The 24,452-nt window shown below is 46.7% G+C and overlaps 1 protein-coding gene across 1 annotated transcript; it reads left to right on the plus strand.

Moving 5' to 3' along the window:
- The first annotated feature begins 1,905 nt into the window (after positions 1–1,905).
- On the plus strand, positions 1,906–22,842 carry ADGRD2 (adhesion G protein-coupled receptor D2). The gene is made up of 25 exons (XM_089536835.1): positions 1,906–1,953; positions 2,064–2,115; positions 2,942–3,178; positions 3,332–3,970; positions 4,355–4,453; positions 5,060–5,145; positions 5,729–6,016; positions 6,120–6,231; positions 6,761–6,895; positions 7,573–7,687; positions 8,558–8,663; positions 9,128–9,183; positions 10,270–10,399; positions 10,609–10,712; positions 11,221–11,323; positions 11,512–11,665; positions 11,848–11,981; positions 12,429–12,544; positions 14,021–14,141; positions 15,583–15,624; positions 16,596–16,649; positions 16,786–16,927; positions 17,044–17,102; positions 18,529–18,559; positions 22,691–22,842. The coding sequence occupies exons 1-25, from the start codon at positions 1,906–1,908 to the stop codon at positions 22,696–22,698; spliced, it is 3,171 nt and encodes a 1,056-aa protein (XP_089392961.1). The 3' UTR covers positions 22,699–22,842.
- Positions 22,843–24,452: the final 1,610 nt, after the last annotated feature.

Raw genomic sequence — 24,452 nt, forward strand, 5'->3', positions numbered from 1 at the left:
TTCTTTTATTACGGAGGGATCAAACCGTTCTCTGCAAACCTTTGCTCTCTCTCAGCAAGGCAGAGAGTAAAAGTTACTACAACTTGAGCATCCCTTCACACACAGAGACACAGCAGGCCATTTCACTGACCATTGATGGCACAAAGTGCAATTTCAACACACAAACGTGTCCAGAACCTGGGAAAGTTTAGTTTTGCCCTGTCGCTCCCATCGTCTGCCACCCAACATGGGAGTTCTAGTCCAAAAAAGCAACTTTCTCAAGCTCTAAGGTGCTCCTTTTCTCCAAAGGCTAGGAACTGAACTAATGGATTCCAACGAGGGGGAAATGGAGATGCTGAGTTAGAATCTTAGGAAGGACTTCCTGAGGGTGGGTTCCCGCAGTGCCAAGGGCTCTGACCTGGGGGACCGGGGGTCCCTTTCTACTCTTATTCTACAGAATGGATCCTGCAGCTCCTCCTCCTCCTCTTCTTCACCCTCTTTATCTTCTGCCCCTTCTTCCTCCCCTTTTCCTCCTCTTCCTCCTCGTCCATGTACTCTTCTTCTTCCTTCTCTTCTTCTTCCTCCTCCTTTTTTTCTCCCTCTTCTACTTCCTCCTCTTCCTCCTCCTCCTCTTTGTTCTACTATTCTTCCTCCTCCTCCTCTTCATCTTCTTCCTTATCCTCTTGTGCCTTATTCTCTTTTTCTTCTTCTTCTTCCTCCTCCTGTTACTCCTCCTCGTCCTTCTACTATTCTTCTTCCTCCTCTTCCTCTTCTTCCTTATCCTCCTCTTCCTCCTTGTCCCGGTATTCCTTCTCTTCCTCCTCCTCCTCCTCCTCCTCCTCCTCCTTTTTTCTTCTTCTTCCTCCTCCTCTTCTCTTCCAGAGGAGTCCGGTGGGTCTGGGCGGCTTTAGACCCTCTCTCCTCCTCCTCCTCCACCTTCTCCTCCTCCTCCTTCTGGCCCCAGACGAAAGGCAGGGGGCACCGGAGGATCCCAGACTCCCCCACCGCCTCCGGGGCAACGAAGAAGAAGAGGAGGAGGAGGAGGAAGGCTGAGCTCCCCCTTGGTCCGCCCCACAATCGCCCCCTTTCTTTCCTCCTGCTCCAGGCAAGGTGCCCACCGAGACTGGCACATCTTCAGGTTGGCATGGGAAGGGGGTGGGCTTGGCTCTGTGGGCCAGGACCCAGGGCAGGGAGGAGGGCAGGGTGAGCCGCCCCACTTGGAAGGCAACAGCCTGCCTGCCTGCCTCCATCCCTTCCCCAGGAGGCCACGGAGCTCCTTCCCAGGAGGAGAGGTGAGGAGGGCCAGGGAGGGCTCCGAGTGCTTTGCCAAGGCTGGGCGTTGGGCTGGGCTTTCTGGACCCCAGGGGCAAGCTGGAGACGGAGACGTCCCAAACAACCCCCTTGCAGAACTCCAACTTCTCTCAGGGACCACACAGCTCTGAAGATCTACCTCTCCCCCCCTCCGGACTACAACTCCCATCATCCCCTAACCAGGCTAGGCACCTGCCTTGGCATCCTCCTTTGCCAGGGCAGGTCCTGCTACATTTCAAGGATCTGTCCAGGAGGAATCCCTAAATGTCTTTCATTTGGAGCAGGACTGAGAAGGATGGCTTTCTATTTCTGTCAGCATTTTATAGCTTTTGTTTTGGTAACAACCTACCTTTGTCTGACATTTTGGGGGACATGTCCTCCCCTGCAGTGAGGACATCTGGTCCCTCTGGACTTGGGTCCCTTGCCTCTGGATTGCCCTTCGAATTCATCCATTTTGCTTCAATGGAGGCAAGAGATGCTGCCACAGAGAAAGCTTCAATTTCTCCTTTTCCTGAGTAACTTTCCTTCAGAGTAACTTCCGTACACAAACAGCAAGTGCAAGTAATGCATTTCTCTCTTTCCTTTGCACAGAGAATGCAAGTCCACCAACTGATCATGGTCTGTGGACCCTGGGTGCAAATCTTTTTGCTCCTTGGCTTTCTGGTAAGTTTGCTTGATGTGGGAACAAAATTGTGAATGTTAGCTCCATGAGTAAGAAAAGCTGGGCTCCAAGCTGAGAAGAGAAAATAACGTTTGCTGAATTTCCTTTGCAGATTGGCAACACATTGGCCTTCACGATACCTGTGGAAAATCAAACTGCAAAAGGTTAGTGATCCAAACCTGCGCTTTGACATGTTGAAATGCCAACGCTTTGTTGCTTGCTTGCCTTGCAAAATGGCAAAAGAACGCCGATGACTTCATGTTGTTGCATGCCTTCAAGTCATTCCTGATTTCTTAGGGCGACCCTAAGACAAACGTATCATGGGGCTTTCTTGGCAAGTTTTGTTCAGGGGAGGTTTTGCCATTGCCTTCCCTTGAGGCTGAGAGCGTGTGACTTGCCCAAGGTGGGTTTCCATCACAGAGCAAGGAATCAAACCCTAGTCTCTAGAGTTATAGTCCAACCCTCAAATGGCTAGATGATACTAGCTCCTATGGCTTTATAGATGCTTCCTTTTCTGCCAGTTTTTGTTTCCTTCTTGGGCTGCGGGTGCCCGGCTGGAGGCACGCTTTGGGCCAAGATCCCATTTGAAACTGGTAGAGCATAAAGTTTTGTCACCATAGTTGCATAGGGTTCGGAGCACCAGAAAAGGGAGGGCGAAGGTGGCCAGCTAGCGAGTGGCACAAGAGAGCTTTTCTGTGGCCCTTTTAGGTTGGAATCTCACTTTGGGCAGCGAATTTTGGATGGCACAAAAAGGCAGCAAAATAGTTCACTATTTTATTTTCTTGTTTTCCCTTTTGACATCAGAGTTTGTGGCATTTTCTGGCTTTTGGAGCAAAATAGTTTGGCTCGCTTTGAGTGCTATGCACTTTTCTTGGATGGGTGGAGGATGCTGTTTGCTGTTTCATCTCAGATGGCAGAATATTTGGGACAATCCTGCTCCTGTGGTGGATGCTTCCATACCTCCTTCTTCCCCTTGGTTTTCCTTCACAGGATCTGGTCCTGACCCTCTGATCATCGAGAGATTAGGAGATGTGTACGAATATGTCTCTTTGGCTCTGGACTGGTGGCGCGCAGATGGATACTGCCGGCAACGTTTTGCTCAGCTGCTCTCAGAGACCTGGGATGGTGAGCTGGCATATCTTGGCAAAAAGCTGCACTCTCACCAAATCCAGGATGCCATCTGGTTAAAGGATGAAGAAGCGTACCTGCAGAAGCCAAGACACAGGCGTGAGTAATGAAGGGACCGCTTTCAGCTGGCTGGTTTCTGCACTCTGGTAGTTCCCTGAAGTGAAGTTTGTCCTCTTTGTCATTCTCATTATCATCACATTTTATTCTGCCCTTCTTTGACATTCATTTCTTTGACATTCTTCATTCTCTTAGGAATTCATTTGATGCCCATCTTGATGTTCCAAAATAAAACGGACACCAAGTTTGTGAAAGTCTTGGCCACTTTTCCAGCCATGTTGGCCGTGAGTGCCTGTGCCCACATCCAGTGGGATCGCCAGGCCACAGAGATCTCCACCATCTTCTCCTACGCAGTGCCAGCCTTCATCAACGAATTCCAGCTGCGGGGTTTCATGGATGAGGATGGCTTTGTCCGCTTTGCCCTCATCTTCCACGGACACCATTCCCCGTACTTGCCGGTCTTCCATGCTGACAGAGGATGGCACCACTTCTGCGTCACGTGGCAGCAGCGTAATGGAACGTGGGCGATTTATGCCGACGGAAAGGAGAAGGCCTCATCTGTGGGGCTGTCAGCCTCCCATGCCATCAGTGGGCACGGTACCTTCATTATCGGGCAAGATCAGGACTCCCTCGGTGGGGCTTTCAAAGAGAAGGAGTCCTTCAGCGGGAACCTCACCGGCCTCCAAATTTGGCAGCGTGTCCTCAGCAGGGAGCAGGTGGAGAAAGTCCGCTCATGTGTCCCCATCACCGAAGGGCTGGTGTTTGGCTGGAGCCGGGATATCCTTGAGGTTGAAGCGACTGTCAAGCAAGCCATGGTGCAGCTCACTTGTCCAGGTAAACCTCTCTTGGGTTGTGCTTGTATTAGTTGTCTGGCAGTGGCCCATAAGGAAGGTATTAATCTACATGCCTCGATTTTCTATCATTGGGATCTAGACTGGTTTCCATCCCAACCTGCTGCCCTCCACATGTGTTGCCGCAGTTCCCATAATAAGTTTGGGAGTTGATGGGAATTGGAGTCCACACATCTGGATATCTGATCTGTAATGTTTGTCAACATTCCCTTTCAACACGTTCCCTTCCCACCAGCAGTTGGGATGCTCAGAAACATTGCATGACATCCCAGCAACACATGAATGGTATGGAGAGGGACGGGGCTCCCAGACAGGAAGCATGTTGCCAGTTGTTTAGTCCAACAAACTAGCCATTTTGTATCTGCAGGACCCATGGAAGAATGTCGAGCGCTTGAGGTCACCCACGGAAGCATCAGCTCCATCTCCTGCCTTCAGCCTCAGCCCTTCATCTGCCACTACCAGAAGGGTATGGTCATTGGAATGGGTCAATTGTACCTTTCACATAAGGAGTCTCACCTAGGCCAGAGGTTCTCAGATGGTTTGGACATCAGCTCCCAGAATCCTTGAACATTGGCCACACTGGCTGGAGGTTCTGGGAGTTGAAGTCCGGTGATGGCCAAAGACTGGGCATCCAAGTAATTCTTATGGCTTCCCTCCAGAAGTGGTGGACAGCACCTTCCATCACCCTGGCATATAGTGATTCTGTCTGAGGATGCTGGGAGCTGCAGCCCAATACTTCTAGCAAGTGCCAGGTTGTAGCAGATTGCCTTTGGCTTTGTCTGCCAGTGGAATGTGGCCTTCAAGAACTTTTCTGTAGCTCAGTGTGGCCCTTGGACTAGAAGGGTTTCCTTCCCATTTGTCCAGGGAGAGGAATCACTTAGAGGTCACTGAGAGAAAATATAGCACCAAATCCAAAAAGAGGCATGCATTTTGCACATGCTCATTTATAAAGATAGATGCCAATTTGGAAAAACAGTAACTTAAATTTAGCAAGCGTATCTTGACAAACATGGCACCAAGGGTTCTGCACCAAGAAGACCCATGTTTCCATGCCTGTTGGTTTCCTCCCTAGATCTTTATTTCCGACTGAAGGAAATGCAGTCGCAATCTGTCCCTCCGCTCATCGCTCAGGTTAACATGCGAGCAAATGCAACAGTGGTGAGTCTAAGAGACTGTATCTCAGTTGGGAGGAGCTTGTGGTGCTATGTCAAAGTGGGAGGGACATGCACAGTTAGTCTGTCCTGGGCTTTAGCCTGAACACTCACCTGGTTGTGTGGCTTCCATGAATATTATCTGTTTGAATGTCAATTCTTCAACCAGACAAAATTTCCTTGGAACTACTATTATTGTTGCTGTTTGTATTATTATTTTAAATATGCATTCTTTAAACATAAGTTCTTTTCACAAAGCATTCTTTGCATTTGCATTTTATTCCAGGACTTGGAAAAGATCTTTTTTTAGTGGGTGGAACTATAGCATCCAGTAGCTATGCTTAATGGGGAGGAATTTGGAAGTTGTAGCCCACAAGAATAGTTTTTCCAAGCTCTGGGTTATTCATTGCATTTACATGGATTGTTCTTTGAATTTGCCCTGATGATTCTTTGTGCAACATGTGTGCGCTGTGTTATGATGCAGTTTATGAAGGGACAGATCCTCCTTCTTCCTTCCAAAGCACTGAACGTCATCACTAGCACCTGGGAACATACTGGATGCTGTAACCTAGGGCTTCTTTCTTTTGCAGATCCCTGCAAACATTTTCCAAGCTGACATCCAAGGTCTGAATATTTCGGCAGCCGCCAGTATTCTCAAGGTGGTGGACTCAGTCCTGTCAGATGCAGAACCTCCTCCTCTAGATGCAGGCGGCCTCCTGGGTGTCTTCCAGTTATTGAAAGAGGTCTCAGTCTCCTCTGTGGAAGTTGAGGAGCCAGAACAGTTGGAGATGCTAGAGCAGTTGGGCTGGCACTATGTGAAAGTTGCTGGGATGATCCTGGAGGAACAAAACTCCAAGGAATGGTCTGAGATAAAGCCGGTAAAAACCACAGAATCATAGCATTGGGACAAGGAGGGGGGGAGGGGGGGGAGAGGCATGTCTGCTGCTTAGACTTCATTCAATTATTCACATACTTTCCTAGATCATCGGTGGACCCATGACAGTTGTTGAAAACGTGGACAAGATGGCATCCACCTTCCACCAACTCTTAAGTGCAGATAAGCCAAAAGTCACCTTCCAGAATAAGAATATTGGTGAGTTGCAGCAAGGCCCTGGGACGCTCGGGATCGGACCCAGTTTGAGGGGTTCAAGGAGAAAAGAGGGACATTGACCTTGTCTGCACTATCACTCCACCCCATTACCTTTAAGATTCATTGCATCCTTCACAGGAACTGACCTGGGGGATGACTTTGTCTAGTGACAACATATGCACACATATTTTGGGGTGGTTTGGTCTTGATTGGTTGCCAGGGCATTTAAAAGTACCATATGCCATTGCTACTAAAGTGGCAAATGCCAATGGTTGAGGGGGATGCATTTGCCCCTTGGGGACCTGGGGGGCCATGCACACATCCTCCTGCTGTGGCCCCTGAAAAAAAAATATAGTGGGCCCTTGGTATTTGGTTCCTGGACCCCCTGTGGATACCAAACCTATGGATGTTCCAGTCCCATTCAATACAATGGCATAGTAAAATGGTGTCCCTCATATAAAAAGGGCTGTGGATTTTCTGATATCTACAGAACCACCCACCCACAGACATACCTTTATTCTATGTTCTTCAGGTGTAGAAGTGCGACGCATGGAGCTTGGCACACCAGCATTGGGACGGGCAGCGTATGTGATGTTGAACCAACTCCAAGAGAAGCCTGACTGGATTGAGGTTCCAGCAGAGGAAGTGGAGAGGCTGAGAGTGAGAGGTAGAGGAGAGGAGAAGTAATGCCTAGTGGTTGTACCCATAACCATTCCTCCCCTTTGACCTGGATTCCATGCCCCAAATGTGTCACAAAACTACTTTTATTTGTGCTCTTTTGTTGATATTTGGAAAAATGCATTCAAATTGGATGACAAAAATTGAACCATGCCAATAGCAGTAGTTGTGACAGAGTGATAGTGGAGCCAGGGGTCTTTGGGGTCACCCTCCACCGGGTTTTTTTCTTTAGCAGGGAAAATAACATCACCTGTCACTCATTCACTCCAGGCTTATCTACAGTCCTCACAGTCGTTGTGGGCATGCAAGGATGGAGAATAGATTTTCCTTGCAGCATTATACCGTTGTCATCAGCCCGTGTTATAAAGCAAAGAAATAAAGAATTGGCTTGGTTTTGAATGTGCAATTCTGAGCTGTTACGTTTACAAAAGACCTGTTCATAGTGGAGAGGAAAGTGCTTGGATTGGTTTATTTGCATGGATCCATAAAGCTGCCGGCATTTTAAGACTCTTGCAGACCTGGCTCTGCAAACAGTAGCAATGAGTTGTCTTCAAAATTTCCTGCTGCACCACAAATTGTGGGGAAGAATTTGACCCACACACCCTTGGTCTTTGCCCCATGTAACTGGTAACAGTGAGGAAACACTGGCTCTTGTTCCTTTTTCAGGCCTGAACCAAGTCACCCTAACAAACACCTGGTACAGGTACGGATCCCTTCAACGTCTTTTGGCTGGTGGCAGTGCTGTGTTTGAGGATGCAGCTGTGTCCGATGGAGGCCGGAGGTAAACAGCTGAGAGCATCATGGAGCTGAACGAAACCATGCTTTTCCCATTCAGTCCTGCCTGACAATATTGACTTTTGGGACCATATCCCTCCATGCCCAGTAGCACCAGGAGCACTCCAGGAGTTACAACCCAAACAAGTAACTTTTTAAAGCTTAGCCTCACACACACATACAGACTGGCTCATCCAAAGAAGGCAGTGCAGTTTCCTTGCTTGGACGCTAGATGGTGGTGGCACTTCTTGGATTGGCATGTCCAAGAAACATGGGCTTTTGGACCATTTAGAAACATAGAGTGTTAATATTATTCATATTCATATCACAAGGATGGGAGGGGACAGTTTGGGAAAGAGTCTAAATCACTAGTAATACTAAAGTTTATGCAATTCATTCTTAATGCTTAGTAGTTTAGCTGAATACTAAAAAAACAGCACAGAGTAGGCTCTCAGTCTTGGTTTTGGGGGAGAGATGAGATCAAGCAGTTGCAGTGAGAACTACTTGTGTGGTATAGTGGTTTGTGTATCAGACTAGGACACTGGGAGATCAAGGTTCGAATCCCTGCTTAGCCATGGATGATCTTGGCCAAGTGCCACTCTCAGCCTCAGGAGAAGGCCCTGACAAATCTCCTCTGAAGAAATCTTGCCATGAAAACTGTAAGTTATGGTCAGAGTCGGCATTTTCTTCTCCTCAACCTCATTGAATCCTTTGGTCCATTGGCACTTGTTGGGAAGTCCTGCCCATCTGTTTTGTCAGGCTGTAATACAGTACTAGGCCACATATCCCTGGTAGCAGAACCCATGGTTTCACATACCCATGTCTGAAAAAACATGTTTGCACACTGAAGTGAACATGTACTTTTATTCCTTCCCAGATATTTGAGCACCCAGGTGAGCTCTTCTATCATCTCCTCCTCTCTGGTCAGTGACTATGAGGAACTCAGCACCTCTGTGCGTTACAGTCTCCGGCATGAGACCCAGGTAAAGCTATTGGAATGAAGTGAAGGGACATGGCAATACTCTGGCGGATGGGTGTCCTACAGAGGGAACACTGTGGAACATGGGTTAGAGATTCTCTTTTTCTCCCATGGGGCTCATCATTTGAGATTGTAGACTAGCACTCATATCAAATTTCCCAGGATTGGAAATCCCATAACTTGGGAAGGCAGTTTTGTGCCAGTTGTGGACCAGTGGTGGTTCACATAAATGGACTGGTGAATCAGTTCTGGTTTTGAGCCCTAATGGTAAAGGAGATCTCCTCTATGGGCAAATTGTATTCAGATCAATGGCTAGCTCCCTCGGAGCTTGAACAAATATATGGAGTGGATTCATTGCCCCACTGACATAGAAGTTGCCAATGGCCAGCATTTCAAACTGGTTGTTTTCTTCTCCGTGATGTTTGCACACTCTGTCTTTCTCTCTTTTTCATTCCTTCCAACCACCAGGCTCTTCCAGACCAGCTTGTTGTTCCCATCTGCGCTTTCTGGAACTTCAGTAGAAGGTGAGCAGCCAAGGCAAGAGGCTTTCCCTCTCTGCCACATTTTGCAAGGACAGGAGGGCGGTTGGGCAAGACTTGTAACCCAGCTGAGTTAGAACGCAAATGGCTACATCCACGTTTGGCTTCTCACCCCGCTAGAGTAATTGACATCAATAAGACCTACATAGCCAGTGACTAACAAGTCCATTCATTTCAGTCGATCTTCTCAAATCAAGAATCAAACTGGATTTGGACAGATTCAGAGGTTAGGGTTGTTAATTTTTTAGACTGCAGCTCCCAGAATCCCCCGATGGACCTGGCTGATTTCTAGGAGCTGTCCAGAAAACTACTCTTTTGATGCTCTAGTGGGGACAACGAATCTGGACAGATCTTTTCCTTCTATAAATTCCTTCACTTTTCAGTTCTCTGTTCTCCCAACCCAGTGCTCCCTACTCTAAGGATGCTAGGAGCTGTAGTCCAACCCCTTTGGCAAGCACCATGGGAGGGGGAGTTCCTCTTAAGGCTGCTATGGGTCAAGCAGTCTAGTCAGTAACTCATTCCCATGCCAGGGCTTGAAAGACAGTGATGTGTTTATTCTTACACTACAAACTCTTTAAGGGCGAGCTGTCCTTGCTGGGGAGGGTCTCTTCAGCCGAGTTATTTGACAGCGCCTGACCTTTCTTAGAACTATTTCCCCCCAATCCTTGAATTATGCCTCCAGGCTGGGACACTGGAGACGCATTTGGAAAATTACAATGGGGTGGAAGGCAGGCTGCGTCTCTCTGGCCGTAAATATTTTCTGACACAAGATGCAGGTTTGCTCATCCTCTGCTTGAAATTCGTCATGCATCAACCAGCCTGTTTTCCAAATGCCCCCTCTTTTGTGGCAGGGCCTTGATATTATTAGTATTAGTATTAGTATTAGTGTCTGTAATGTGGTCTCAGCAATGGGATATGATTTGTCCCATAGGACTCTGGTTGAGGCACTTAAGCAGCAAACCTTTTGGGGTGACTGGGGTTCCATCTTGCATCTCATTTTCCTCCTTTCTTCTCGTCTGCTCTGCAGCTTGGATTAAAGTGGTTTTTCTGTCTTTCTCTCCATTTTTCTAGCCTGGAAGGAGGCCATGGAGGCTGGTCCACTGCAGGCTGCTCAGTCATAAATTCCCACTCAGAATTCACTGCCTGCTTTTGCAACCACACCACCAACTTTGCTGTCCTACTTCAGGTCTATGAGGTGCAGGTGAGAAAGGCAAAACCCTCGATGAAGAGGGATGCAAACCTTCTTCTAGGATGATTTTGAGGGCATTTGCAGAATATTGGTGGGAGGCACAGGCCTGGCCTGAAATACTTGTTTTCGAAAGGACTTTGGAATAGGACCAAAGGCTTGTGGCCTTTGAGGGCTTCCAGCCCATCTCAACCTTAACAGGCATTGTCTCTATGTTGGAGCAGAGGAACGCAGAGGAGGAGTCGATCTTGAAGACCTTGACTTTTGTTGGCTGCGGTGTTTCCTTCTGTGCCCTGATTGTCACCTTTGTCCTCTTCTTGGCTGTCGGGTAAGACTGCAAGGAGGCAAAGTCCTGGGATAGGAATTGGAGGGGTAACCCAAAGGTCATGCAGCCCTGCCCACTACTTAGGCAAGAAAGCTGTTGCTGCAATGTCTCTCAATGAAGTCCATCCAGGCTCTGCTTAAAAGAAAACCATTTTAATGATGCAGAGTCTGTTCCTGGGGCAGTCAATTCCATTTTGTGAACTTCAGCAGAGTACAACAAACTGCTTCAGAAGGTGCTAGTCCTCCAAAATGACACAGATGCTGAAGAATCAGCCATTCCCCCATGCACTCTTCTTTATGAATGGACTTCTGTGTTGCTGGCAAAGTGATTGAGAATCCCATCTTTCCCAGCCCTCCTGGGATGCTAGATTAGATAGTTGTAGGAGGGAGGATTGGGATGAATGGGGGAACGGGGACTGCTCATTCTTCCCATTTTGTTTTCATTCCCATTGTGATCCCACTTTGGGAGAAATGTGAGAGATAAAATTAAATAAATATATTCCTTCACGCAGCGTCCCCAAGAGCGAGCGGACCACGGTGCACAAAAACCTGATCTTTGCCTTGGCAGCTGCGGAGGCCTTGCTGATGTTTAGCGAATTGGCCAAAACCAACCAGGTAGGAAAAATGGAGGAAATTGTGGCAGAATGACGATGGCACCTTCCACATCTACCCTGCCTTTGCCTGTTTGACCAGAGAGGAGACATGCTGAGAAACCCACAACTCCTCTGGTCCTTGGCAAAGCAACTTCTTGACAAAGCAACTCTGGCACTGACCTCTCCTTCTCCTCCTGTCCCACCTTGCAGGGAGTGTGTTTTGCTGTCACAGCCTTCCTGCACCTCTTCTTCATGGCAGCTTTTGCCTGGATGCTGGTGGAAGGTCTTCTGCTGTGGAGCAAAGTGGTGGCCGTGAACATGAGCGAGGACCGGAGGATGAAGTTTTACTACATCACCGGATGGGGTTTGTCTCCTGAATATTCAAATATTTGGGGAATATTCAGAGCCAGAAAGAGCCAGACTGGCTTTCTGTTTCACTTTATTCAGTTTTAGCTGCACATCCAGACAGCCAGTGATGGCACAGTGGAGACTATATGCCACCCCAAGACTGGACTTTCCCAACCCTCTTTTGTTGTCATCCCTCAGGGCTTCCCATTGTAATTGTCGGTGTGACCTTGGCCACATCGTTCAACAAGTACGTGGCCGACAACCACTGTTGGTTAAATGTGCAGACGGACATCATCTGGGCCTTTGTTGGACCGGTCCTTTTTGTCCTGACGGTAAGTGCCTAAATCCCTCCAGTCAAAACTTTTGGCCAGACAAAAGGAAGAGGAAGATGGGTCAGAAATGGGTGTTTATGTTTGTTTGTGCAAATAGGCACAGGGTGAGAGTATTTTTCTTTTCTTATTGGACTACAAAACTCCCATAAACCTTCAGCCAGTAAAAAAAAAATGAAGGAGAATATAGGTATTGATTATCTGTATTGATTAGGGGATCCTCCAGCACAAAAAGCATATGCTGTGCCCACTGCTTTGCAGCCCTTCCCTAAAGGCTTTGCCTTTGTAGTAGTCCCATATTCCTTGCAGAGACACATCCCCCATTTCTGCTCCTGAGTCAGAGCTTGCAAACAATGTCCTTTATTTGTTTTTTTGGACTACAACTCCCAGAATCCCCAGGGGGGGCACACTTCCAAGCTCTCCCTTGCCTCTTGCCTCAATTCCTCCCAGGTGAACACCTTTGTCCTTTTCCGGGTGGTCGTGGTGACCGTTTCCAGCGCACGGAGGCGGTCAAGGATGCTGACTCCCAACAGCAGCTTGGAAAAGCAGATTGGCATCCAGATCTGGTGAGAGAAAGCAAACACGCACGGGTACCCTTCCTCTGCTCTCCATGCAGTCATTTAGATTGAAGTCTGCCCTTTAGCAGAGAATATTTAAAATCAAATTTCCATGCTGCTGGACTGCTTCGCCATCACCCAGAGATGTTCTAATTTACACTTTTGTCCAACCACCGAACAACATGCTGTCTGAAGCAACAGCTCCCACCTCCAATGTGGAATCTCTTTCGGCATCCATGTTAGGATCTCTTTTGGGCTCCATCTTGGAATCCCTTTTAGCTTCCATTTTGGAATCTTTGCTCCTCTTTTAACCATCTCTGCTTTGTTCATTGTTCCTGAGACCTTCCCCCCCAAACCCTGATAAGGCTGACTGGGCTGGGAGTCTCCTGTTGCTGTTACTTTGGCGCCGTTTGGCACCCGGCAGACACACACTGTTCCACTAGTTGCATAAATAAATGCGGCTGAATTTGCAGAGTTGAAGATGGACGTTGGTTGGAGGGCAGGGTGACATCTGTGGGGTGACTGGGGGAAATGGGTAAGAGGCATTTTCCTGGGCCTGGGGGTATCACGGACTTCCTTATTTTGGGGCCTGACTTGAGTTTTGAAACAGAGGACAGGGGTACCCGGGAAGGAGTCTGGTAAATTGCAGTTGCATGGTTTTATTTTCCCAATGTTGTGCCTTTCTCTCTGTGTGTGTCTTATTGCAACATCACTGATTATGTCCAGTTTTTCAGTTACAATAAAGAAATATCAGAACTTTTAAATGCAAAAAACAAAAACAAAATAGTTTTGCACTATGCAAAATATCCTGTTGGCTGCAGCACCAGGATTTCGAGGTCATATCTTCACATGCCTCCACATACCATGACAGGGCATTCCAGCCTTGGGGTCATATAAAATGGGGGATGTGGTTATCCCCACATTTAGACACACACACCCCTTCCGCCACTTTCTTGGAGGGGTTTTCAAGATGTTTAGAGGAGGGCCAAACTTGCTGTCTCTTTTTTTGCATAGCTCTTGTCTCTGCCCTATGAATCTCAGTTTTTGCGCAAGTAAAAAAAAAAAGCAAGCCAGGCGTCAGAAAACCCCACATTTTTAGATAAGTCATAATCTTAGATATGAGCTTTGGAACAGGCATATTGCAAAAAGGAGGGCCTTTATGCAAAACAAATTGAACGTGCTGAATTTAAGATAGCAGTTGAGATCTTTTTTTAAATTAAAAAAAGGCCAGCATAGAACCAATAAAAATAATCTTGACCTGTGTCACAGTAACTCCCAAGGGATTGCACTGTGAATTTTAGGTGTACCAAAGACTAGACTAGAATCTAGGGAATTCTGGGAGTTGTAATCCAGACACATAAATTTTCTAAAGCTATTGGCAAAGACAGACTTGCTGGATTTTGGATCAAGTTGTGATTAAGTTAGTGGTGTGGTTTATCTTTTCCTTCCTGGTTTCTCTCCCTAAATCCTGAAACCCTTGCTTAGGGCAACTGCAAAGCCCGTCCTGGTGTTGCTCCCGGTCCTTGGTCTCACCTGGGTCTGTGGGGTCCTAGTCCACCTCAGCATCACCTGGGCCTACATCTTCATTGTGCTGAACTCCCTCCAGGTGAGTAGTGTTCAGCGGAGACTGTGTACCACCCACCCACCCACCCAAATTTAATGTTTCTCTTTCCTTCTTCCTTTCTTCCTATGGAAAAGTTAGATGGGTGCTATCAGAATCCCTTAGCTACCTGGGACTATAATGGTTGGGGGATTCTGGCCTGGGAGGTAGCTTCAATGAGAATTTCAGTTTCAAAGTTTTACAATAGTGGCAGGGGAAGAAGCGGAAGAAGGTCAAAGGGGGATCTTAGACAAAATATACCTTGAGCTCTGTCTAAGAGGAGTGTGCAAGAGATGGGTGTAAATCCAGAGCTGTCTCTCCAATACAGTAATTTAGGGTTGAGAAAACGTAATTAGGAGAGAGGTGCCTTCAACCCATCCTCCCTGGCAAAATTTGGGGTCATGGAGGGAGTGCTTAGAATAACATTTGTCCTGCTGTCCATAGTCCCTGTTTGCAAACATTTAGCCAGATCCCAAGTGGTTTTGAACCTCTCTTGGAACTGAGGGAAATGTAGTTGACACAAATGAATAAACAGGCAGAAGGACATTTGGACTAATGGATAAGAGTTTGTGCGGCTCTCTTTCTCACTGTACACTTTGAGATCTTTGTTCCCACTTGAATGGCCTCCTACAGAATCCTGGGATTTGTAATTTTGCAGGCTAGTTAATTCTCTGCCAAAGAGCTCTTGTGCTTCCCCAAACTACAAATCCCAGGACTGCATAGGATGCAGCCACTACACTTAAAATGAGACCAGATTGCTGTAAATGTGTATGGATTGCATGTTGAGTAGTGGACTGCATTGACCAGTTTAGGCCTCTAGATAGCAGCCTTTCCGGTCCATTTTTATTTCTCTTCCATCCCAGGAATGCTATTTGAGTTGCGTTACAGGCAGGAGGAGGGTAGAGAGCTTTCTATTTTTTCTTCTTCCCAAATGAGTGTGGGGTTTTTTATTACAAAATGGCAATCATTTTGTAAAATGAGCAAACCCATTTCCCCCGTCTTGTTGGGTTTTCTGTTCAAACTAAAACTTCTTCTCGTGAAGTCGTCACTGGGCTGCATTTTGCAAACTGACAATGGTTTGGACAAATGGGGCCATTCCAACTCCCAAGCCTTTTTGCCATCTCAGGCAAAGACCAAGATGGCACCCTTTCCATTATTTGTACAAAAGCATTGGAGGTGTCTTATTCACTGGATCACCATGAGTCAAAGTCAGTTCGAGCGCAGTTAACAACAATAACCACAAAAAGCTGCCTTGAATCTCATCTTGGGTGAAAGGAAGGGTATGCATTCAATAAATAAATAAATATCACACCCAAGTGATTCTGGAAAGAGTACAGATCCAGCTTTCCGCCAATGCCATGCAGTGCCACAAAGTGATCATGCTGCACTATAGGGTTTCAAATTTGTGATATTTATATGTATATCATCGCTCTTTTTTAAAATATAGGGTCTCTACATATTCCTGGTCTATGCAATCTACAACAGCGAGGTAAGTCAGAGCTTGAAACATCATAAAGAGTTCATCTCATCAAGCCCCAAGTTTCTAGTCCTTAAGGCTTTGCAAATGAGCTTGTACAGGTCTGGGCCATGAAATCTCCATCATCAGAGTCTGGGGAGGGGATTCTGGGAGAGGTTCTTCCCATCAGGGCCCTGGGTGCTGTTGTAGTTTGAAAGAGAAAGATGTGCAACAAGCCAGTTGAGCAGGGAGATGATCAATCGCTGGCCACAAGTGGGCCACACACTGGTCTCATTGCAGCCTTGGTTCAAAAATGTTGACAGATCCAAAGCCGGTTGCAGCATGAGAGCCAGCGTGGTGTCATGGTTTGACTCTGGATTCAAATCCCTGCTCAACCAGGGAAACCCACTGGATGGGTTTGAGCAAGTCACACTCTCTCAGCCTCAGTGGTAGACCTGCTCCTAAAAAACCCTGCCAACAAAATCCTAGGAGAGAGTCACCATATTGAAATGAGTGTAGGGTAGAGGTTTGTTTGTTGGATTAGGACTCTGGGAGACCAGGATCCAAATTAATGCTCAGATATAGAAACCCATTGGGTGACTTTGGGCAAGTTATATTCTCTCAGCCTAAGGGGAAAGCAATGGCAAACCTCCTCTGAACAAAATGTGCCAAGGAAATCCCTTGATAGGGTTGGCATAAGTTGGAAACAACTTAAAGGCACACAAGAAGAAGAAGCTGGGGCCATGATGTGTGATGCAGGACTACAGCGGTCATCTAGCTATGCTTGGAATACCTCCAGAGAACAGCTTATGACAAGTTACTTTTTTGGACTAGAACCTCCCAAGAGGATTCTGGTAGTTGTGGGCCCAAAAAACCCTAAGCTTTCTAAGTTTAGATCTCGAAACAATTAATCCCCGCCCCATTGAACTTCTTTTACTGCTTGATTTGTGAGGATGGAGGTAGAAGGAGAGGCTCAGTCTCATGTCCCCATGCTTGACTCTTAGGTCCGTAATGCCATCCAGCGCATGAAGGAGAAGAAGAAGGCACTCTCATTCACGGTAGGTCCTCCTCAGTCTGGTCCCTGTCATTCTGGTCACTTTTGCAAACTCTGACCCTTTCAGGCAGCTGCTGAGGAGCAGCAAGGTTAGGTTTAGGGTTAGGATTAACCCTAAGCATAACCTGATGTCATTTCAGAACTGCTCCCATCCCATCAATTATCTGTCGAGTCCCAGAAACACCTCCTGGGAGATGGGCAAATGCAACCCTTCCACCCCAGAGAACTCAGCCCCTCCAGCTACAGCAAAGGATGCCACAGGGAAGAACGTTGGCCACAAAGGTATGGTATGGAGGGAGGGTTGCATGTGTTACCAGAGAAGAGTTAAGCCTGCTTTTGAGTTTCCCATTTTGTTTCACTCACATTTCCGCTGATACGCTCCTTTCCTCACCACTCAGGGAATTTCGGGGCCAAAATTCCAATGGGGCTTTCAGCGATCATGTCGCCGGACAGGCCGGTAGGTAGTTCCTCCCTTTGGGTTCACTTTCCTGCATGAAACTCAGCATTTTTGTTCTGAAAAGAAGATATTGTGGACAAAATAAATGTGGTTTTCTGCACGCCAAAAATATTATTTATGAATAAAGTGGGGTAGAGTCACCAAAATGGACGGGGGATTAGGCAAATGGATTTTTCACCAAACATGTCTGCCAAGAGTATTATCGAAAAGGTTAGCATTTCTTTCTATAGCCTGCCTCCCTCCAAGAAGGCCACCCTTGCGCCCTGTTAAGCTGCCTGCCCAACCTGACTGTCGTTGGCATCAATGGCTGCAGTCAAGAAGCTGAACATCTCAATGAGTCATTTTGGGAAGCTGTCCAAATCTCTCTTTTTTTAATTGATTACATTTCTGCCATGTGTTGGGAAAGAAAATGAAAGGACAAAGGATTATGCCATGTTCCAACCGTTTGATCTCCAAGGGCACCAGTAGCCAAATAAACATCCTCATTGAAAAATAATAATAACAAGAATAATCTGAAGAACAGGATGCCAGGTATCTGCAGGCCAGGGTAGCGTGTGCTTCAGGTTTGCTTTGGAGCCCAACCATCTGCCCTGGCGGATGGTGCCAAGCAGGTAACAGGAGAAGCGAAATGCTGGTCAGGTGTGTCCAGGTGTGAGTTGATGGGATCCACGTCATTGCTAAGCTACCAGGCCCTGCCGTCTTAGGCTCGGGCTAAAAAGATTAATTTCTCCGGGGCAAGGCAGCACTGGCGCTGAGTTTTGAATGCCAAGGACGCTGAATGTTCCCGTTGTTTGGACGGAAAGGGCTGAGAGAGAAACAGAGGGCTGCGGAGTCTGAGGAGGCTTGCTAATAGTGTGGAAGAGGCCTACCCTGAAGAACTTGCAAGAAGAGAAGAGCCAGATTCAGGTTCCTCTCTGAATCTGTCCCAGTGCAAAGAGTTCAGCTGATGAACTCACTCTGTATGCATTTTTGCAAATACAACGGCTGTTGTTGTGTGTCTCCAAGTCATTTCTGACTTATGGCAACCATAAGGCGAGCCTATCATGGGGTTTTCTTGGTTTCAAGACTCTGGAGGCCAGGGTACAATTCCCCACAGCCATATAAAATCCCACTGGGTGACCTTGGGCAAGTCATACTCTCTCAGCCTTAGGGGAAGGCAATGGCAAACCTCCTCTGGCTGGGCTCCTTTCAGGATTGCATTAGCTGTGTATTCCTGAAGATCTAGGCTTTGTGGTGCCTTCCAGCTCTAAGAGTCTATGATTCTATTAAATTCCTGTTGAGTTCTCGTTCAAGTTTCAAACTTCATGGCTCTGTCTAGCTATGGACTTTGGTGTAGGCTTTAAGGTTGTCTGTCTGTCACAGAAGAAGCCTCTGTATGTGTTGTAAATCTTTGCTGTTCCATTCATAAAGTCTTCTCTCCTTTCAGGCTGTGCAACTGACAGCTTTCAAATCCTCAGGTAAGGTTTTTTCCCTTCTTGGTTTCTGAAGGATTTTGTCCCACTAGGTTTTCCTTTTCTTTCTTAAGAAAGAGCTTTGGAGTTGGAGAAGGGCCTGAATCTGGGAGGAAGAATCCTATGTTCCTCCAGCCCAGCCAACTGTGAAAAATGATGAGGGGAGGACTGTTTCCCAAACTGCTCTTCAGCCACATTTCTCTCCTTTCTTCTCTCTCTTGGTCCTCCTTCTGTCTTTTTCTTTCTACTATCCATCTCTCTTATTTGCAGGGGGTGACTCGGTTGAGTCATTCCAGCTGCTCCCTTCTGCCCTTCTTTTTTAACGTCATCCCTTTGTTCTTTCTCTTTCTTTTCTGTCTCCTTCTCCCCTTTTCTCTTCATATTATTATTATTAGTAGTAGTAGTAGTAGTATTAACATTTATTTATAGAGTGCTGTAAGTTTGCACATATATATCCCTTTCCCTGCTCTTTTTCTTTACCTGCCTTCCTTTCCCTTCCTTCCTCCCTTCCTTCTTTCCTCCCTTCCCTCCTTCTTTCCCTTCATTTTCCCTTCCTTTACTCCTTCTTTCCTCCATCCTTCCCTTCCCTTCTTTTCTCTTCCCTCCCATCTCCCTTTCCTTTCCTCCCTCCATTATTCCCTTCCTTTCTCTTTCCCTCCCTTTCTTCCTTCCTTCCTTCCTTCCTGATGTGGCACAGAAAATGTCCCCCAGAATTTAGGAGCCTCAGAGGCTGTAAGCAAGGGAGCCAAGCTGGCCGACTGGGGCTGGTGAAGGCAGGCAGATACCTACATCTCTGGCTCCTTTGGGATGTTTTGGTGTCTTATCTTCCTCCCCCGCAGCCAGATGGTTTCTGGCACCATAGAACAGAGAAGAGGAGGAGAGGTCTTTGCAGGGAAAAGTTGGATGGGGCTGACTTCCTCTTGGATTGGCCTCCCATTGGGTCAGTGGACTCAAAAGAGTGCAAGGTATTCATCAGGCATTGAGCCAGAGTTTCCAAAAGGCCAGCCGACCCAACTGAGGCATCTGTACTCTTGCATTTGGGCCTTTCCTGCTGATGAAAAACCAAACTGTTTTCCAGCCAGGCACTGCATCTCTTGTCTTTTTACTCAGTCTGAGAATTTGGCTCACCAACGTTGGGAGGACTGTCTGTCTCCTCTTATTTCAGCCCTGATCTTCTCTATTCAGGCCAGCCAATGCCAAGGCAGCCAGGTTGGGTTGTCAAATAAGCCATGCAAAAGGAACAAGGCAGAAATCTCTCTCACACACACAAATCAGGAGCTCAGAAGGGACTGGGACTTCATTTCTGGTAACTGGGCCTCAATACTTTGCGTACACCCAGAGGCACCATTGACTTTCTCAGTGCTTCACCTCTCTGAGGCTGTTTGTGAATCCCTGACAGGCAAGATGCAAATGTTACCTCTTCAAACGACTTATTTTATATCTATCTATCTATCTATCTATCTATCTATCTATCTATCTATCTATCTATAAAAGAAGGGGCTGAGATACCATATCAGTACTGGACAAGCAGTCATGCCAGGGCATTTTGTGAGCTCCAGCCCAAGAGGCGTGGTGCCTTTGGCCAGATGGGAAACCAAACATAAGTGAGAAGACCTGATTCCCCAGGGAGATGTTGGGGGGGGGGGGTTGCTTTGATACAGCCTTTTCTACATCCTTTCAGTACCTTCTCCCTTTTGTGCCAAGATTGGGGGCAGAGGAGAGGAAAGGAAAGGACCAAACACACACACACACACACACACAGAGAGAGACCAAACATAGGAGGAAAGGGAAAATGGAGACACAGGTGCTGGGTGTACTCAGGGGTCTCTGACCCACCATCGCTCTCATACAACAAAGCTCCCATCTTCTCACAAATTGTTTTATGCTCCCTAAATAGGGGTTCCTCCCTGCTGCATCCATTTATTTATTTCTAAGAGTTTTCCCCCTTTCATTCCATCCCCACAGATAGCCCAAGGTGGCGTCCAAGAACAGACATAACATTTGCATTCAAAACAGTTCCAGGGGATTGTGTGGCTTTTTAAAAAGTGATTACAGAGTTAATACCGTCACGGTCATAAAATGAGAACAGGCTTATCGACCCAGAGAGAAAATAAAGGCTGATTTATTCCTCTCTTGGTCCCAAACGGGGACATATTTTGAAATAATATTTAGGAAACCACAACAGGATTCGCATTTCGTGATCAGAATCCTGGTGGTGTCTTACACATTCTCTTAAGACTCTCTTAGGCAAGCGGTTTTGTCTTGTGTCGCAAGTTCACATTCAGTTCAAGTTTGTAGAAGCAGAGTTCTCCATGTGGTGCCATTCATGCACGCTTGCACATTGTGCATGTACATTGAACAACCAATACACATGGGTGTGCATTGCATGCACCCATTGCACATGAGGCACATTGTACGTGTGTGTTTTTCACATACCCATTGCACTTGATGCCCATTGCAACTGGGTGTACAGTACACACATCTGTTTCACATGGTTGAGCATTGCACATGCCTGTTACCCATGGGTGCATAATGCATATCCAAATTGCACATATGTGCACATTGCATGGCCCATTACATATGAGTGTGCATTTCACACACCCATTGCATTTGATGCCCATTGCACAGGGATGTACACTGCATGCATCCATTGCGTGTGGCTGACTATTTCACATGCCTGTTATACATGGGTGCACATTTCACATCCAAATTGCACATGGGTGCACATTGCGTATGGGTGTGCATTGGTTGTGCAGTGTCGCATTTCACTAACAAGGCAGCACTGTGCAACCATTGTGTGAGCGTAAATTTAACGCTCCATCACCTCGACGTAGGATCTCGGCCTCTTGCTGCACATGTGCCCCAGCAGTGGAAAAGCCGGGCTATTATTAAATGGGAGCAGGGGACAATACAAGGTGGCCTCTGTTTGTTTGCATTGGGAAGGTGCCTCTCTTTTCTCTCTCCCTCCCCTCAAAGCTTTTGGACTTCATTCACTCTACAAGGAGGCCACATGTTCCTCGCCACAAACACACACATGCACACCTCCCCCTCTTAATGAGTTTCTGGCAGCCTTTATGGAGGTATGATCTTCTGTCAATATTCATTACACCCCATTATGTGGCTAAGCGAGGCCCCCAGAGAAGGGTCTTTGGGGTGGGAAGAGAATGGATGCTGTCACATATTTGCACAGACAATAAGGAGCGTCTTGGCCCCCATCTTGGCAAAGAAGGCGATCGCTCCCCCCCATACCTCTTTGAGTGTCTCTTCATTGTTTCCCTTGCGATAATTTCATTATCCACTTTGAATACACCTTGCATGTTGCTAAGCCGCGCATAGCAACATGTGCCTTCTCATCTCCACAGCTGGGCACCTGACAGGATAGGGAGGAAGCCATTCTGAGGCGCTGCAGCGGCAGGCCGAAAAAGAAAAGAGAAAAAGGAACCCCCCACCTCCCCATTCCCGCATTGAAATTTTGAAAAACTCCTTGTTTCGACAGCCCACGGCTTCCAGAGGGTGGGCTGTGGCCACTTACCTATTTACCGATCTGTAGATTCGATTTTTACCCTGCTTTCCACAATGAAAAGGAAATAAAATAAACAGAGAGGGCTCAGCGTAGCTAACAAATATCACTGCAGACAGAGGAAATGATAAAAGATTTGGTTAACAATGTAGACGTGTTCTGGGGCATTACTTCTCTAACAAGTAATTTGGTACCGGAGGCAGAAATAACATGGAGAGAATAGGGGTTGGTTTTCACACCACAAAAAGGAGGAGCAGTTCAATATGTGTTCTCCAGAAAAACAGTTCCCTAGCTAAAAGAATGGCCCCATAGTAGGGAAAACCATGTTACTCTGACAGCTGTCCATGTGCCAAATTTAAGAGGTGCTATTCCTCCTTCTTATGGGTCTTTCCTTTTCAACTGAGCACAGACTGGACAACCCTTAAATCAGCCTTCTCCACTCCAGCATCCTCCAGAAGTTTTGGATGAAAACTTCCACCATCCCAGACCATGCTGGCCAAGGCTCATGGGATGTGTACTCCAAAACATCTGGATGGTGCCAGAATTAGGGTCATTTGATGGACGATGAAGTAGGCTGCATAGTTGCCTTATTCACCTGTGTCTCTTGTCCTCTTCAGGTTTATGAGCGGACTGCTGCAGGCAACACTTTCCACCCCAAATGTGTTCAAGAGTTTCTTTAGGAGGACAAGAAGATAGAGGAGAGGCCAACATCTCCCTTTTCTCTGTTTTCAAGACCTGGCATTAAATGGGCAGGACTGTTTGCAGATGGTTTGTTAGGCAACTCACTCTCACCCGACTACATGCTTCAACGCCAGTCCTGCAACTGTATGAACTCCCACGATTACAATTGTGAATCTTTCCAGCTTTTCTTTAGAGGGATTCATCAGCAGATTTGGAGAGACATGGAATTGCACATTTGGGGTTCATAATCCAAAATCCCCACTGTCACCACTTAAGTTGCTTTCAAAGTTTGGGGCTCACGGCTGGAAGGCCACCTGTTTACCTTCCCAAGGATGGCTCCCTCTTGTCTCTGTTCCAAGCCCATGCACTACCAGGTTTCTCTTTTTAGGTGAGTGCAGTGCAAAGGCATTGGGTCCGATCCATTGGGAAAGAAACAGTTGTGCATTCAACAACGCTGAGTGTTGCAGTTGTGCATTGCAGTTGACATTTAGTTGTGCATTGCACAGCACATCATCAGCATGTTTTGTGCAATGCTTCTCTTCAGACTGGGAGTGGCATAGTCTGGCGATGCATTTCTCCTTACATTATGCTGAAGGGATGTTAGATTGAAGCCTGAGTTTGAAATCTATTTTTAATGCCACCTCTCTTGTGGATTAGATGCCTTTATATTGTCCTTCTTTCCTTTCTGAAAAGTAACCCTCTGTGTTTTTACAGGTGCCAGGATGCCTCTAGATTGTCCAGAGGTTGACATGAGAAATCTTTAGAACAACATTTCTTTTTCTCAAAACAAAAAAGAAATTCAACAAGTATTTAAACAAGCCTTGTAAATTACCCTGCATCCTCTTCCAGTTTATGCCATTTCTGGCAAGTATATCTTTGTGTTAATTATTTTAATGGATTAATTCTCTGGATTAGGGATTTGGCCAGATTCTGTGAGTTTCCTTTAGAAAGAAAATGGTGTTTATTAAACATTTGAAGTGAGTATAATATGTTTACATGTTTCTCTGTTTTCAGAATGTTCTTAGAACCACAGGATATATCTTTGCTGGCTATGTTATAATTTGCCTCAAACGTTCAATGACAACCCTATGAGGCAGACTGGTCCAAAGAGGACTAGCCCAAAGTCATCCAGTGGGTCTGGGGACTAGGAGTGGGATTTTCAGTCCCAGCCCTGCACTGTCGCTGCTACGCCGCATTGACTCCCCTTCCTTGTCACCAGACATCTTGTTTTGTCTAGAAAACAACTGTGGACCTTTCTAAAAAAAATTCCCTCCCACCGTATCAGCCTCCCAAAACAAATGTTGCTCCCATGCTTTCGACAAAAAGGAATGCGCCACTGACATGGACTCTCAGGCTTGGCAACCCTTCTGGGCAATAAATGTAGGGATCGTGTTTTGTGCTTCATGTGAGTTTCGGTCTTGCTCCTAACATCACCACAGCCGTTTCCCAAAAGAAGAAGAAGAAGAATCGGTCAGAATCACCTTCCAGCTTTGTGCTGGCAAAAATGACTGTTACATAAACAATTACATTTTCTCAGAGGTTGTGCCAGGTTGGCATCTCATGCCGGTTCTCACAAGGCCTATAATGCTGATGTAAACTGCAGCACAAGACAGAAGAGGACCAGATAGGATAGGATAGTGCCTATCCCTGCCTAGGATAGTGGTTCTTGGGTGATCTGATGTGGAAGACAGATTTTTC

The sequence above is a fragment of the Sceloporus occidentalis genome, unplaced genomic scaffold (assembly GCF_023333645.1).
Source record: "Sceloporus occidentalis isolate IW3139 unplaced genomic scaffold, rSceOcc1.0.p SCAF_8, whole genome shotgun sequence".
Taxonomy (NCBI): Eukaryota; Metazoa; Chordata; class Lepidosauria; order Squamata; family Phrynosomatidae; genus Sceloporus; species Sceloporus occidentalis.